At 35.1% G+C, this 17,998-nt stretch overlaps 1 protein-coding gene across 1 annotated transcript; it reads right to left on the bottom strand.

The window, feature by feature from the left end:
• Positions 1–12,084: 12,084 nt before the first annotated feature.
• On the bottom strand, positions 12,085–13,089 carry LOC106070495 (FMRFamide receptor-like). Its single transcript, XM_013230416.2, has one exon. It carries the CDS (start codon positions 13,087–13,089, stop codon positions 12,085–12,087), a length of 1,005 nt encoding a protein of 334 aa, XP_013085870.2.
• Between the last annotated feature and the right edge of the window lie 4,909 nt (positions 13,090–17,998).

Below are 17,998 nucleotides of genomic sequence, written 5' to 3'. Positions count from 1 at the left end.
CTCGAGACAAAAATACAACTTATTAACACAATCATCATCCCAACAGCAACATATGCATGTGACACATGGAAATATCTGCCAAAATTAAAAGATAAGATTAAATGTGGCTCAACAAAAATGGCTGAGACGGATTTTGGGAGTCAGTTACACAGATCGGGTCTCAAACAAGGAAATCCTATGCCGAACTGGGAGTCGAACACTTAGTGAGGTTGTGACAGAGCGTCGCATGAGGTTTGCGGGACATGTTCTACGTCAAAATGAATTACGCACACCAAGAGTTGCGATAACATGGATTCATATGCCACTTAGACCTTTAACAACATCTTTAAATCATTTAACAAAGCCTTTAACCGTTTCTTACCATCTGCTTATCTATGACGTCTCATGGGAAAAAAAAAATGTTTAAAATACAAAATTAATATTAAGAACTTTTTGAGACAAAGGAAGAAGCGACACTTTCACAAAGAGGAATTTTATTTAAAATGAGATCGTTAAAGACATTGACTGTAATAAAGTGAATGATACGTTTTCAAGTTTAAATTGGGGAGAAAAACAGCGTAATTTAGGCCTACTTTTTTGGGTTAAAATGTTGCAAAATTGAACTATAAATTGATGGAAATGTCTTCGATTCCAAATATGAAGGATGAGTGCAGAGTTTCACATGACTACACAAACCCAGTGAAGTACAGCTAAATTGTAAATAAACAACAGAATTTTTAAATTTCATAGACACTTATTTTATAGTTGTTCAACAATCAAATAACGTAGGTAATAAGAAACTATATGTATGACAGAGCAACAAACAAACAAATTAAAAAGGATTTTGTTAAGGGGGGTGACACCCTGAGCTGACCGTACCGGGTGACAACCACCCTAGTGACGCCACTGACTAAAAGTCAATTTAGTCATTCTTACTTCCTGTTTCTATATCAGGAGTTTCACGTGTCTTTCACCCTCATGAACCGAGTGGTGAACATATAACAGGCAATGCCAACCGAGACTGTGACATCTACGACAAAATGAACTACGCATACCAAGAGTTGCGATGACATGGAGGCCAATACGAGGAAAGCGCGGGAGGACCTAAGTCTAAGTCATTTTTTTTATTTCAATGTTATAAAAATTTGTCAGTCATTTTGCTGGAAATACTTTAGATATCTTAAAATATAAGTATGCAAATATTATGCAGGAATTATAATAAGCTAAAATGAAATATTTTAAAATATATCATTTATTTAGGCTACATTCCAAAAGTGCACTTTAACGACACTCAAAGATACTTCCATACTTGTCAGATTTACACACACACACACAAACTTTCAAAAAGTTAAATTGTAGCCTATATGTCACGTAGAAACTCCAATAGTGGCTTAAAGTCAAAGTGTAGCCTTTTTCACGTATCAACTCCAATAGTGGCTTGTCAAAGTGTAGCCTATGTCACGTAGAAACTCCAATAGTGGCTTGTTTCCATACATTGGCAAAGTAGTTGCAAGACTGTCTGTTAAGTTGGTAGTAGTTTGCATTGCCTGCACCCTTACGTCGTTCTCTTCGCGCTATTTTGTTGTGCCCCCCCCCCCTCATTGAATAAGGTGACTGCAATGTAGTTTGGTAATGCTGGGGCAAGGGATGGGTTAGCATTAAAATATTCCCCCCCCCCCCAAATATTAAAAATTAAAGCAAAAAAAAGGGAGAGGGTTTCACTTTGGAAAAAAGGGGGGGGGGGGTTGAATCCGAAACCTTTCTCTCTCTAACCGGGCTACGCCAATGGGATTAAGGTTTGGAAACAAAAATGCTCCCCCTCTCAAAATTTCTTGATACGCTGTGCTTATATAGTGGATTTAGGTCTTGTTTGGGAAATGCAAATATCGTATTTATAGCTTATTTACTAGAAGTCAATAGTAGAAAAATATATGTACCAAAACAAATTTTACTTCCTTTATAGCTGGCACACAAACACACATACAAAATATTTTATCGAAATTTTCAACAAGCAAGTTTATTGAACCGAATGGTCCCATGGTGACAAAAGGTCCGCATAGCTACTAATAATTCAACTCCTTCAGGTCTAGTAACAAACTTTTCTCTAATACTAAACAGTCTCTTCAGGGTTAGGCCTATACTTTTTTTTTTAATTTCTCTGAGATAAAACAAAGCCATAGTTTGCCGAATATATGCCTAATGGCTATATGTGTCGTCTGCTCTGTTCAAATGCCTGGTCGGGATGGCTGCCTGGTCGTGCAGTTTGCGCTCTGGACTGTCGTTTCGATTTATCGATGGTCCCGGGTTCAAACCCTGCCCGCTCCCATCCCCCGTCGTCCTGCGGGAGGTTTGGACTAGGGAGTAAACTAACTTCAACGCTGAAGGAACATCCGAAACATGTCAAACATTTTACAAACAAATAGTTGGTGAAGGCGGATAGCCTACTGCGATGTCATGTGACTTGGTAGCAATTAGTGCAGACTGACGAAACACCAGCCAACAAAAAGATAAAAAAAAAGATAGGAATCTGGATGATCAAATGGTTTGTTTGCGCGGAACTGTGTTGCTACTTGGTAGAGTTGTTGAATCAGAAGGTCCGTGGTTCGCGGCCAGGTCAGGATTATCTCTTTTTTCGCTATATTTAATGTACAATTTTCTCTCATTAAAATCTGATCTCCGTGGCTGCATTCATGTAAGTAATATGTAAACCTATACATCATTCATTGTTTCACATTTGTGTTTGGTGATTCCAGTGGCAGGCTTTTGCTTGATGTTAATGTAGAATTTTCGAACTTATAGTAAAGTGTCAACAATTTCCGTAAAATTTAAATGTGATCCAGCCTTGAGATGTCAGGTGAAATTATTTTTTTTACCTACTGTATAATTTGTCTTCTGACGTGATCACTGATCACCCTATAATGCAATTTTTTTTTTTTTAATTTGTGGTGATGCGTGTGCTGATATCAATCTTGGTTCGAAGCATATTTTCCTTCACAACAGCAGTGTACATGGATATTAATTAAAGACGTCTTTATTTTGTCATTTTAATTCCTGTTTACCTCTTTCGTGATGCCTTTATAGTGGCCGCTTTTTAAATGGTAGACTCTCTGTGGTAAAATACTCAAGACCGGAAAATCGGGCTGCTAAGACACGTTTTTTTTTGTCGCAGGCTGATAAATTGAGATCTTTGGTTAAAAGGGTTAATTCATACTGGGTGAAAGTTTGATGTCCGCCGTGCTGACCGCACCACCCGCACATTGCTGGCTACGCCTCTGCTATTATCGGTAAACATTCAACTCACCACACAAACTTTTTTTTTTTATAGATTTTCCTGATTACGGTTACCTATTTCAATCTTGGACATACATTAGTCATGGCAAATGGAAAAAAACTTGCGATTATTTCTGTTGACAATGATCTGATACGATCTAATTTTCTAAATCAAAATATTCGTTGTTTGTAAAACTAGTTTATATAGGCTAGTGATGTTGCGTATTACACTAGCAGTTTGCTTACATTTCCTGCTTGAAAAAAAAAAATTAGCAAAGTTAGCTCTTTCACTTTTTCATCAACTTAAAATCAGAATATTGAACTATTAGATCTATATTTAACTAGATCTATATCTGAACATAGAGATCAAGACCTATAAGCAATATCTAGAGATTTATCAGCATCAAATCATATATTAGATGTAGGTTTCCTAATTTTTAAAATTAATTAGATTTAGATGATAGATCTATTCTATTCTATCATTATATTTTAAATATTTATAATCATTCACTTTTCAATGTAGATCTAGAATAATCTACATCTAGTGAATATATCTAATCTAGATTAGTCTAGCTAGAGTCTAGAACTAAGAATTAGCATTCTTTATTAATACTTAATATTTATTATATGGATGTATGCAAACGCGACATGAAGCTCTTCAAAATTGACACTGGCAACTGGGAAGAGGTGGCACTGGATAGATCCACATGGAGAGAGCATAAAGGAAGGGTCACGGATTGCAGATGTCATACACAACAGAAGCAGAAAGAAGGGCGCCTGGTGATTATATATTATATGCCCAACCTGCGATAGCAGCTGTGTATCAAGGATTGGCCTCTTTAGTCATACAAGTTGAAGAAGTTGCAAAGGGAAAAGATCGTCTCTCGAGACGTAAAATGCCACAGACAGATTTATTATATATTCATATATTAAAATTATTATGATACATTGATAGTTTATTTTTTTATATTCTAATTAGATCTATTTTAGTTTTTTAAAAGTTTTTATAGACTATAGATTTAGCAATTTATTTAGGTCTAATATTTTAATTATTTAATATACTAAGACTAATAGCCTAGTTACTAGATTCTAGATGATACTTGATCTTATACTTAACTAAGTTATATATATATATATATATAGTACTTTTATACTTATAGATTATAGATCTATTTTTGGGTATAGAGTACTATAGTATAATATATAATATACATTATATAGATCTATTCACTATAGATTCTTTTAGTTGTAGAGTCTCTAGAGAAGTATTAATTTTATTATTAGACCTACTTACTATGACCTAGAATCTAGACTCTTGACATTTTTAGATTCTAGACAGTCTAGACTAGACAAGTAGTACTACTTGTAGTAGACAAGATATCTATAGTCAGTAGATTTATTTTATTAATAGATCTAGATCTAGATTTGTATTGAATTAAGACTAAGTATAATACTCAACTCAGTAGACTAGATCTAGAGTCTAGAGCAGTGATTCCCAAAGTGGTCTATATAGACTCCCAAAGGTCTACAAAGAATTCCAAGGGGTCTATGAAAACTGAAAGTGAAAAAATAAATTGGGGGTCTATGAGATGTCCATGGGAGTCTACAATAATGGATTTTATTTAAGCAGGTCATGACTTAAATTTTCAAATCCCATTGGTACCTTAGTTAATCTTTTAAATATTTATCCTGCTATTCAAACGAAAAATTGTTGTGTACCTATTTAATTTCAATAAGTATACTTATTTTAATAGCTTAATTTTGTCTTCATGTAACTAATTTGTTAAAAAAGGAATGTAGATTGTACAGCGTTGATTATTTAAAATTGGGCTTCATTCCATCCTCTCAAAATGCAGTTTCCTATATCTAAGAGCCTAACTAATTATGCTGGTACATAAGTTGCAATGTTATATTAGCTTTTGTTGTTTGACCAAACTGCATCTTGAAATCTTTTGCACGACAGACAGAGGTTATGATTTTTAGCATTAAAGTTCCTTGATATATTTGTCAATATTTCCTTTCAAAAAAAAAGTTTTCGCTGATCAATGGGCCATACTGCAGAGTGAACACAGTGAGAATTAGATTCTCCATTGACTCAGGCATTCTTCTCAAAGACTATGAGAAAAATATTGCTTAAAGTTTACATTGTCTTTTTTTAAAATTTGCACTCTTTTTTTTTTTTTTTTTCTCTTCTTTGTAAGGCTTGTCCTCCTTTTGTGGCATCTTGTAACCCTATATTTTATAGAAAGTCTTTAATTCGTGATTGATAAAATTTTGAATTTGACAGTAACATTGTCAGGCTGGTATTGAAAAAAAAAAAGATCTCATATCAAGAGTCCAACACATATAAAATTAATTAAAAGACAACTCATAGTAAGACCAGAGTTTATATTGCTAATCACTAAGCTTTCTTACTTTTTGCTATACTGAGCACCAGAATTTTCAAAAAAATTATGTAGAAAGTTTGTTTCAAGAAGGTTTGACTTTCTCTTTCTACCATTAATATATATTTTACAACTTAGTATTTACTTAGAGAATTATTGGATGCAAATATTTAAAACTAAAGGTAGAGAGGTGTGAAAGTCTATTATACATTAAAAAAAAAAAGAATCAACTTGTAACTTATCCCATTCTCTTTCTAGCCCCTGAACTGTTGGATGTTATCAAGGATTAATTAACTGAGTCACATGAGTGGCTTCCTGACCTTGGAGATGGATACTCTAATACTAGAGGAAAAAATCAATGAAGCAAGGAGCAAGTTTGAAAGGGCGTGTCAACAGATAGTACTTCTTGACCAAAAGATTAAAGATTTGGAGATCCGCTACAAGCGAGCTGTCAAAAACAAGAAAAATTCTTTCAGATACAATTTAAGACTCAGGTTATCTGTTGTAACGGGGGTGAAGATGATGTATCATCATTATGCTAGCACTAAGGCAGATGAACTTTCAAGGTTGCGCAGGTTGGCACCAACCACAGTAGAAGCAGAATAAATTTTGTCTTTGTCTGTACAGTATAAACATTAAAAAATTAATGTTTTCTTTTTGTGGACACAATGCTGCATCTGTTTTAGTTATGCCATAATTTGAAAGTTCCATCGCTGTAGTGAATAAGGAATTGGAAACAGGTACTATTGAAGCAACATAAATTATCCAATTAGTGCTACTGTTTAGAAAATCCTGCTTCAAGCTTAAGTTATGGGACAAACATTATACACTTATCATTTTCTTTCTTTTCTTAGTCTGTATTCTAAAATATTCAAACTAATTGTAAATGGTAATCTATTTGCCAGTTTTGTTACTTTGATGCTCATATTTTCACTATCATTTTATATACTTTATGTTAGTGTTATACATCAAGGCTAATGATATTTATAACAAGTAAATAGTTGATTAGTTTTAAAATATCAGTAAATATTTGATTAGTTTTAAAATTCTAGAGTTTAAAATAAAAATTTCTTCTAGTGTTGACAAGAAATATTCGTGAGCAATGGAATGATGGAAATAATGTGATTTAGTAGGAAACTAATGCCTGATGAAATAATTTATTGAGTAATAGATTTGTTGTATTGATGTAAATGGTTAGGGTATTTTGTTTTTCCCTGCAGTTTATATAGCACCACTAATAAAAATGTTTCAGATGTTGATGTAAGACAGTTTTAAAGAAACTTTTAATGTAAATCTTTGTTTGTTAAAAACATCATTATGTTACATTTATTTGTTGAATGTAAATCTACCCATTCACATACTCGCTCCTTAGTCATATGTCTTGTATCCTAGTTATTGCTGTGAGAATGAAATATCTCAAAGTCTCACGGTCAGGAGCCACTTGTAGTCTTATAAAGAAGGACAGTCTGGTTTACTTTCAACATCAATTGTGTGTGACCATCTGAAAACCATTGTTGCTTGCTGTCCCTGTGGTACCTTGGAGTATTGATTTGACCAAGATCTCTCATTTCACTATCAGTATCTAAACCACCTAAGCTACGCAATATATTATAGTTTTGTCATCAAGCTTTTTTCAAATTAATTTTCTTGGTACATTTTTTTTTCTGTAATAATGTTTTAGGGTTAATGTTCTTTTGTTTTCTGGTCTACCAGAAGAATCTAAAAGTGTATTAAGTTGTTAGAATAGGATGTCAAACTCCACAATTTCCACTGTTTCAACTCTAATAGGAACTTTAGAAGCAAATCATGATATCTTACCAAAATAGTAATTAAAATTCATGTTAGTAATTAATCGAAACGAAAAAAAAAAAAAAAAAACAACTCCTGAATATGCTTTGCTAATATTTTCTTAAATGTAAAATGATTTATCTTTATATATGTACATGTTTGTTTCTTATGTCAGTTGATTTGTATTTGGTGTTATTTCTACGATGTATAATTTATTTATTTGTAAAACTTAATGATCAGTTAACTAATCACAATCATGTCTTGTTAGATGTATTTATATGAATCTTTCTGTTGTAGCAAATTGTTAAGCACAGAATTTCTTCTTTGGACTTTTCATGACCATGTTGGAGGGTTTAGACAACTAGTTCTGAGATGGCTGCTCTCTTCTTTTCTATAGGGGTGTTATGGAGGCCAGTATCTTCTTCTGGCCTCTCAATAAAGTATGATATATAAGTTGCATTGTTATATTAGCTTTGAGCATGTATAGATTATTTTTACTCCAGCTGACGCCTTTAGTTGGGCAAGCACTGCACTTAAAGAAAAGGATATCCTTAGTTATAAAATAGTTGTTAATTTTGTAATAAAGTAGAGCCTGTATTAAACCATTTTCAACTCTGTATTACAGCTTCATGTGAACTTATAGGAAACTCAGAAATAGGACAGTGAAAGAGATAAAGTTTGTTAGTGTCATTTAGTTCACAATAGGTTTTCATTCTAAGAAAATTAATTTGACAAAATGGAAGCATTCTGGATAAAAAAAAATGTTCAAAGTAATGTTTTGTTTTCTTTGTTTATTCCAAAAAAATGTGTTTGATGTTAATGTCTATTTGTAGAATTTGTTTGACTTTTGTAGCCTTAACAACGAAGAGGAGAAAATATTTACTTTCATGCTTTGCTCAAACATACATGCAAAAAAAAAAAAAGAATGAAAAAATCCCAAAAGTTACCAAAATTAAAAACCCAAAAGGGAACAACAGCTAAAATGAATAGTAGTATTTCATCAAATGAGCGCTAAGGACCGCTTCAGATTACTTCAATCTGACACAAAATAAAGAAATCAGTTGATGAAAGATGCTATAACACACTTATTGAACAAATTGTTGAAATAATAACAATAGACTAAAGGCTAGTGCCGTATTCCTATTAATGGCGTCACACACAAACGGCTAAAGTGAATTCACTACATTGGCCTCGTTTTAGCTAGAATGAAACGATTGTTAGCATGATCTTGTTGGAGAAGGAGGATATTTGTGTGACTTCTCTTGTAATGTTCTAGGAGCAGCAAATAATGTAGACCATGAAACAACACAACACTGCTTTCTTGTTTAAGTTTGAATGCTATATAATATACTAACTTCATTAAAACAACAGTACCGGTACGCATTTCAAGATCAATAAGTATCACTGGCACCTTTATAGAGCAGGATTAAGGTGGATGATTGTAATATACCATATACTGTTTTAAAATTTAGTTTTAAATGCTTACTTAACTGGGTGAAAAAAAAAAGGGAGCACTTACAGAAAACAATATGTTTATGTTGCACATATTTCCAACACAATTAAAGCATAATGGTGTAATTGTTTTTTTAGCGGCCATCGAAAGGGGAATGGAAGCTATTAGTTTTGTGTGGTCTGTCCCGTTTAGATCTCGTAAACTAGAAAAGAAAGTGAAAATCCGAAATCATAATATTTTAGACCATTCAAGTTCTGATGCAACGGCTACTTTTTTCTTTTCTGAATACGAAAAATTTAATTTTTAAAATCAACTATGCAAGCAGTTTTTTTTCATAAAAAATACACTATTTTCATACCTATTCACTATTAATAGTAACAACACGGTAGGCTATTTAGTAAGTGGGCTGACCATTTGCCCTATCTTTAGCACATTTGTGCAAACGGTTTAAGAAATTTTGTCAAAAAATTATTTTTTTTTAAACTGTATTGCAAAGTGAAGTCAGTTCTGTCTTACCAACTACTACATCTACAAAATAAATGTTTACTTCTTTTTTAAAGAGAAAAAATCTATTTAAAATGCACATACGTAAATCATAATTTAAAACAACAATTAATAAGTAGTTTTTCAAATTATCGCGTGAACTGCAGCACAACTCCATAACCATAGGACACAACTAAAGGATTTTTTTTTTTACGGAAACTTTTTTTTTCCTTGAGGCTTTGAATAAGAGATTGACCCTTTACAAAACAATTAGATCAATTAGATAATCATTATATATTGACACCAGTTCAGCCAACTTCAGATCTAACTTCGCCTTCACTTTCACTTATCACTTGGTCTGATGGACCGTTGGGGTACCACACAAGAGTAGTCAACCTTCTTTCTCCATTGTTCTCTGTCATTTGCCTTTTATTGAATTTCATTCTGATATTCTTTCTGAAAATATTGAAACCTGCCTTTTTACCTGCCTGGGTGGACCACTTTGAGGGCCGTTTGTAACCTTGTTTTTTTGTTGTTGTTGTTTTTTATCAGTAGCGCGCTTTTAGTTTTGTGAGTTCTAAACTTGATTTTATGGACAGAAAGACACACAGGAGCATCTAAAAAAACAACAACAAAGGTATTAAAAATTAAAATAAAAAAAAACAAGGTATTTTTAAAAACTACTTAAAAAAAACAAAGCTTATACGTAGTTGTATCAATTAGTTTGGATCAGTTATGTAATTAAATAAAAATAGATCTAGATTAACAATAATAAATCTGCGATTAGAAATATTTTATGAAATGTTTTTGTTTAGCGCAATTTCACGTTTTTACCTTTCTCAATACGCTATGATCCTATAGCTGGTCTGGACCAGTTGAGAAAGAAAGAAGTTTCTGGTTGAATCTTACCGTGATCGCTTTTTAAAAGCATTTATTAAAAAAAAAGATGAATCACCTGAATTCAAACTCGAGTGCTCAAGCCAACACACTAACCACTGAGCCACCGAATCGTTTATGAAAATAGAAGCTTTTATAGTTATCTACCGTGAGCTTCAAACTTAAAAGCGGCGACCTACAAAGTATAGACTAAACGGGCTAATTCAACCTATACCACCACATCAGTCAGGTACATTTTCTTTCCCTTGGTCGATACCAAACAAAATAATTAATTCCCATTAGTTAATTAAATAACTGGCTATTTTTTTTAATGATTCTTGAGTTGTAGCCTACAAACTTTTTACTAGACAGAGCGAGTTGATATAAGCTTAGTAAAAATATTAAAACATGACCCCCCCCCCCCCCCCCCCAAAAAAAAAAAATTAATTAAATGCATGGGCTTTACCTCTTCTCATTCTCACTCCTTCTCTCACCATTCACTTCGTTTCTCTCTCTCTCTCTCTCTCTCCTTGTGTGTTAAATACCCTATGAAATAACAATTTGTGTTTCACCTAGAAAGAAGTGTTCATGAAAAGTTCTACTTGTGTTTAGTAGACCTACAGTTCTACTTGTGTTTAGTAGACCTACAGTTCTACTTGTGTTTAGTAGACCTACAGTTCTACTTGTGTTTAGTAGACCTACAGTTCTACTTGTGTTTAGTAGACCTACAGTTCTACTTGTGTTTAGTAGACCTACAGTTCTACTTGTGTTTAGTAGACCTACAGTTCTACTTGTGTTTAGTAGACCTACAGTTCTACTTGTGTTTAGTAGACCTACAGTTCTACTTGTGTTTAGTAGACCTACAGTTCTACTTGTGTTTAGCAGACCTACAGTTCTACTTGTGTTTAGTAGACCTACAGTTCTACTTGTGTTCAGCAGACCTACAGTTCTACTTGTGTTTAGCAGACCTACAGTTCTACTTATTGTGTTTAGCAGACCTACAGTTCTACTTGTGTTTAGTAGACCTACAGTTCTACTTGTGTTTAGCAGACCTACAGTTCTACTTGTGTTTAGCAGACCTACAGTTCTACTTGTGTTTAGCAGACCTACAGTTCTACTTATTGTGTTTAGCAGACCTACAGTTCTACTTGTGTTTAGCAGACCTACAGTTCTACTTGTGTTTAGCAGACCTACAGTTCTACTTGTGTTTAGCAGACCTACAGTTCTACTTGTGTTTAGTAGACCTACAGTTCTACTTGTGTTAAGAAGACCTACAGTTCGGTACTCCCTTATTGCACAAGAATTCATTCAATTTTAAGTCCTGATTTTTTAAGTGAGAATTTAACAGTTTTTTTTTCTTTGCGAACTTTTTTCCCCTAGTTTTTTTTTTTTAAATGTGAACAATATAGGCCTACTGGAAGAAAAGGTCATTGTAACTCTTTCGCTGCCTGGTCATGTTATGCGCTTAAGACAGTGGTCCTGTCCGCTGATATCCTTAGACGGAAGTTTGGACTTAAAGGTCGAACTCATAATTTCTCAAGAAACGTCCGAAACTTATAAAACAAGGACGTTCGGCACACGTGACAGAGGTAAAGAAAACAATAAATCTAGGGGGCCAATAAGAAGAATAAAGTCTTGTTAAGTCGAATGACCCAATCTAGAATATCGGGGAAAAAAAAACCCACATATTATAAATAAACACCAAAACGTTATTAGATTAATTTCTGTTGTAGCATACCATAACAACAAACGTGAAAATGACTATAACAAAACATAACCAAAAAAAAACAACTAGGGTATATACAACGAATGATTCACGTTGAGATTCGATTCGTTTCATTTCTGGTAGTTTTATTTGTTCTTCACTGTACGAGAGCTACCACAGAAACACATAGACATATACGCTTCTCTAAATTTTCTGTTAAAAGCTACGTAAATGATAAAATTAGCGGTGCTGTTGATACAGACGAGCATCATGGAGGCCTTGTGTATCCAGAAACTGAACTCTGCTCCCACAAACTCTGAGGTAAAAACCAAGTCTGACAAAAAACTGAACGCTCCAGTGATAGAGTAGAAACAGCACACGGAGATGAGAATCTTTGTGGTTTTATTACTCTGGAACGATTCTGCCCCTTTGTCCGTATCTTTGTTCTGTTTCCCTTCCCAGCCTTGACATCTGATCATCTTGTGGCGAACACGCTGCTGGCTGTGAATCTTGACCGAAATAAGAATACAGCCAAAGATGACAAGACATACAGATACTGGGCCACAAATGGCAGAATAAATCTCCAGCACAACTTTATGGACTTTGACAATGTCCATCTTTGTGCTCATGTATGCAAGTAGTATTTCGGGACTTCTAGCCATGAGACTTCTACTAATGTAGGCCCCCATGTTCCAGTACACCGGAATAGTCAGAAGAAACACGGGCAGGGATATGGGAAATAGACATATAGCAGCCAGACGCACCCTCCACACAGTCACAATCTTGGTGAAGTGAAACGGGAAAAACACGGCCACAAAACGCTCGATAACGATCAGTGTTGGGACCAGCATGGAGACAATCATCCCTGTACTTTCCAGCATGGCGAAGATGTTGTTAGAAAGATATATGAGATGGGTCACCCAGTCGTAGGGCCGACACATGAACGTGATGTCTTCGCCTAGCATGATGTTGACCACATTGTTGAGTCCTATCAGATACATGCTGTCCGCCACGGCCAGGACACAAATCAAAACGTTTGAACATCGATGCAGGCCATCTCTAGAGATGATTATAACACTAATCACGTTTCCGGTGACTCCTGTAAGGGAGATAATGGGCATCAGTATTACTGAAGTCAGGGTGTAAACCATTTGGGACATGCCAACATTATTAAATAATATAATAGTCAACGCGTCTCTGGTTGTGTTTCCGCTAAAGCTTTGTAAAAACAAAAACATGATTATAATATATGATCTTAATAAAGATAAGGAAGGAATGTAAATGTTACAGCAGTTATTATTTGTTCGCTTCGAAATACAAAACAACAACATGCGGACTATGTATTTATAAAAGCCATATAAGCAACATATATTCAATGAAACTAGCATGGAAGTTCAGTAGACTAGTAATAATTAAACCATTTTTTTAATGATGTGATTTGAAAAGAAAATGATGACCGCAAAAGTTTCTAATGACTGGTTCAATTAATGCACTAAGATACGATAACTACGCGTAGGTTCTTATTTTCTTTAATTGCAGGTTATTTTCCACCTTCTAGATAATTGTTGCTTTTCAAATGATAAGTAGACTTAATATCATCTTATCTAGAGTGGTGTCATTTCAGAGTAGTACTGCTAGACAAAGACAATATCTTAAAGTGTATAAAGGATAAACTATAATCTGTAATACAGTAGTGATCGATATTTTATAGATCATACTAAAAAAAAAAAGGAGGGGGGGGTGGAATCTGGTCGACATAATTATATACTGAGAAGTATTCAAAGATTGAGCCTGCAAAGTAGGACGTTTCACCTTTATGTAGCTTCAACTGCAGACACTTCTTTTTGGCCAGCCAAGCAACAGATAGACTGGTTCAGTGGACAGAGCTGGTGTTGGCGAGGGATTCAAAGCTGGAGCCGAGTAGGAGAGGTTCCCCTTTCACACCTTGCGATCTATTGGGTAAATGACGTCAAGGTCATCTGTTTCTGTGGTTAACGAGGATGTCATGTAGCCAGCACAACAGCCAACTGTCAGGTATCCATTAGAGCTGGGTGGCGTCCTCAAGATCCCGATCTTCACCAGGATTGTTTCCAATATAAATACGATTACAATGTTGCAATTCTAGTTAGGAAAGGAATACTTACAAGCGATGGAAATTCACTTGTTGATATGATGCGCAAAGGTTCCCTCGTTCCAAATAATAAAGAATTGTTTTCCGCCTAGACGCTGAGCTGTTCGTTTATTGTTGACTGTGAACCTAGATCATATTTAACATGGTGTTTATTACTCGTAATAAACATTAGAATGACCACTGTTTGTCCACACAACTTGATTGATTGAGACCCACTGGAATATAGGCCTAACATTATTTACTGTTTTTGAGTTGTAGTTTTTAGCTTTTTCCCCAGAAGGTTTAGTAAAAAATAACGAGCTACCACATTATACAGAATGGTGAGTGCTCTTGTGGAGATTCTAGTGTAGGCTACTTTATGTTTATAATGGTAGCAGAGTAGTCCAAATAATTAAAACATTTAAGTCATTAACGAAACAAAAAAATGCTGCAACTTAAAAACAAACAAAAAAGCATACCTCATCATCTCATCTTTCCCTTGTTTTCGTCATTAGAGCGCTGTGACAGATCGGGTAACCAAATCACTCTATTTTTCCCTGTCGTTAGCCTATACCGTTGGCATCAGGGGCAGACTGGCTATATTGGCATTCGGGCAAATGCCCGTTGGGCCGGTACCGAAATGGGCCGGTTGGGTCGCCGAATGGGCCACTTAGGCCTACTATGACAATAAGTAGGCCTACCGTAAATGTGATCGGCATTCTTTTACCTTTTAGAAAAGAACTTTACATACTTAACTGTGCAACACTAAACACTCTCGTAATAATGGAATCATGTAGATCTATACCCATATATAATGCTACAGATCTATAGGCCTACCCATATACCATGCTACAGATCTATAGGCCTACCCATATACCATACCATAATACAGATCTATACCCATATACCATGCTACAGATCTATACCCATATACCATGCTACAGATCTATACCCATATACCATGCTACAGATCTATAGGCCTACCCATATACCATGCTACAGATCTATACCCATATACCATGCTACAGATCTATACCCATATACCATGCTACAGATCTATAGGCCTACCCATATACCATGCTACAGATCTATAGGCCTACCCATATACCATGCTACAGATCTATACCCATATACCATGCTACAGATCTATACCCATATACCATGCTACAGATCTATAGGCCTACCCATATACCATTCTACAGATCTATACCCATATACCATGCTACAGATCTATAGGCCTACCCATATACCATGCTACAGATCTATACCCATATACCATGCTACAGATCTATACCCATATACCATGCTACAGATCTATAGGCCTACCCATATACCATGCTACAGATCTATAGGCCTACCCATATACCATGCTACAGATCTATAGGCCTACCCATATACCATGCTACAGATCTATAGGCCTACCCATATACCATACCATGCTACAGATCTATACCCATATACCATGCTACAGATCTATACCCATATACCATGCTACAGATCTATACCCATATACCATGCTACAGATCTATAGGCCTACCCATATACCATGCTACAGATCTATACCCATATACCATGCTACAGATCTATACCCATATACCATGCTACAGATCTATAGGCCTACCCATATACCATGCTACAGATCTATACCCATATACCATGCTACAGATCTATAGGCCTACCCATATACCATGCTACAGATCTATAGGCCTACCCATATACCATACCATGCTACAGATCTATACCCATATACCATGCTACAGATCTATACCCATATACCATGCTACAGATCTATACCCATATACCATGCTACAGATCTATAGGCCTACCCATATACCATGCTACAGATCTATACCCATATACCATGCTACAGATCTATACCCATATACCATGCTACAGATCTATACTCATATACCATGCTTCTGGTGAATGACATTCCACTATATACACTAAGCGATGTTAACAAACAATAAGATTTCTATTTTGTAGTGTGAAGTAGAAGTTGAATGGATGTAAATACACTGGTGTATCCAGAAGACGCTAAGCCAGTGGCGTAGCTAGGGTGTTTGATGCCCAGTGCGGCATCTCCTCATGATGCCCCCCCCCTCGGATATAAACCGAGAAAATACGTTTGTATACGTTAACAGAATCTAGTACAAATAAATATTACGAGCTTTCTTGGTCGCAAAACTATCAATAATTTTATCAAAATCTGTTTTCCACCAATGGCCTAGTTAGTGAAACGCATCGCTGATTGGTATTAATTCTTGATCAACTTAATTAAGTCTGAAAAAATATTGCTCGCATAAAGCCACACTTTCCGCATTGTCAGAAATATGTAAAAATCTGATAATGCTACCTGAGGAGAATTCTTTTTCTCTCAAAGCAGAATCTGACAATATTTAGAACTGAATCATCTAGTGGCACTCTAGCTGATATCTTTTTATTTCTTTTTTAAACTCAAGATTTCAATCAGGCCATTGTTAGAGAAGTTCAAAGGCTTCTGAAGAAATTGCGCCAAAATGTTGAGGCCTCTTTCGCTCCAGACTAAAATTGTTTTGTCAATGTTGCTATGAGCACTATCGAGATTGATTTCAATCTGAGGATTTAATAGTTGGGATAGCGACGAAATTCATATTCACCTACCACATCATGATATGATCATATTGGGTGATTGTTTCATGAACTATCACGTCCAAGGAAGAATAAACCTCAATTAGTAGCACTTTCTTATTGTGTTTATACAGAATCTTCACCTTTTTTGTTTGGCTTCTATTTATTGTGGCCGATTCGTATTTTTATTTTCTGCACTAATCCTCAGATCAGAGCACATATTTTCGCCGAAGGTAATAATGGCTTCAGTGTTGCCCTTCCGACTAGTAGTTATCGATGTTTTTAATGTTTTCCATTAAAATGCGCAGTCTCGAATTGATGATCATTGTTTTTGAAGGTAACCCGTCGTTTATTTCAGTTAATTCAGGGGCCAAGAATCCAAAATAGATGAAAAAATTAAGACTACATGGCAACTAACAATCCGCCTACTTAAGAGATTTTGTCTTTACAATTCTTCTTCAACTCGTTCGTGATGAGGGCCAGATTCTGCTTTGAGAGAAAAGGAATGATATCTAAGATTCTTTTCATTATCAGATTTTTACCTTTAGTACCCTTTGATCCCTGCCGTCAACCATTTTAACCAGAGAATTTCTCTGTCTGAGCTAGCACTAGGAGCGCGAGCCTGACTTATCAATCTTGAGCAGCTCCCATAATATTAACAGATTGGAAAAATAATTTATTTTTAAATCAAATACAGTAGTTAATGTTTGTTCATGTATGTACAATTTGTGCAGTTTTTACTGAGAAATTTTGTGCTCAGTTTGATGCCCCTCATCACTTGATGCCCCGTGCGGCCCGCACCACCCGCACATGGCTAGCTACGCCACTGCGCTAAGCTTATAAATTAGAAACGAATTTCTCGTTATAATGGAGTAGCATTGTATACATTAATCTATAGGTCCACTGTTACCAAAATTAACTCAAAATAGCTTGTCCAGTCAGTTGTGCATTTTATTATTGGGTTGGTACGTCGCACGATCTCAGGATTTCCTTGCTACCAAATCTTTCACAAATCATAATTTTTAACGCAGTTAGGGAAAGAGAACTGCGTGAAGAAGTCGACTAATTGATTTTGAAGGCAGGCAATAATAGAAGTAAATCCTATGGCAATCCAGTAGTGAGCTGGATCATCCTGGATGGTATAGTTTAATGTCAGGGCCGATGTTGACACTCAGTCCTACCTTGGTTGGCATATATTTGAAAAAATTTAACTGACACTATAATTTTCAACTTTTTAAAGATCTTTCCATTTAAGAACTTTTACTAGTACACTTGTAGAGGTTTGATAGTTGTTTTTTTTTGCAAACGAAATAACTCTTATGTAATTTGTACATCTATAT

The sequence above is a fragment of the Biomphalaria glabrata genome, chromosome 9 (assembly GCF_947242115.1).
Source record: "Biomphalaria glabrata chromosome 9, xgBioGlab47.1, whole genome shotgun sequence".
NCBI classification, from domain to species: Eukaryota; Metazoa; Mollusca; class Gastropoda; family Planorbidae; genus Biomphalaria; species Biomphalaria glabrata.
Note: the sequence above shows the minus strand (reverse complement) of the source record. Positions and strands in the feature narration are given on the sequence as shown.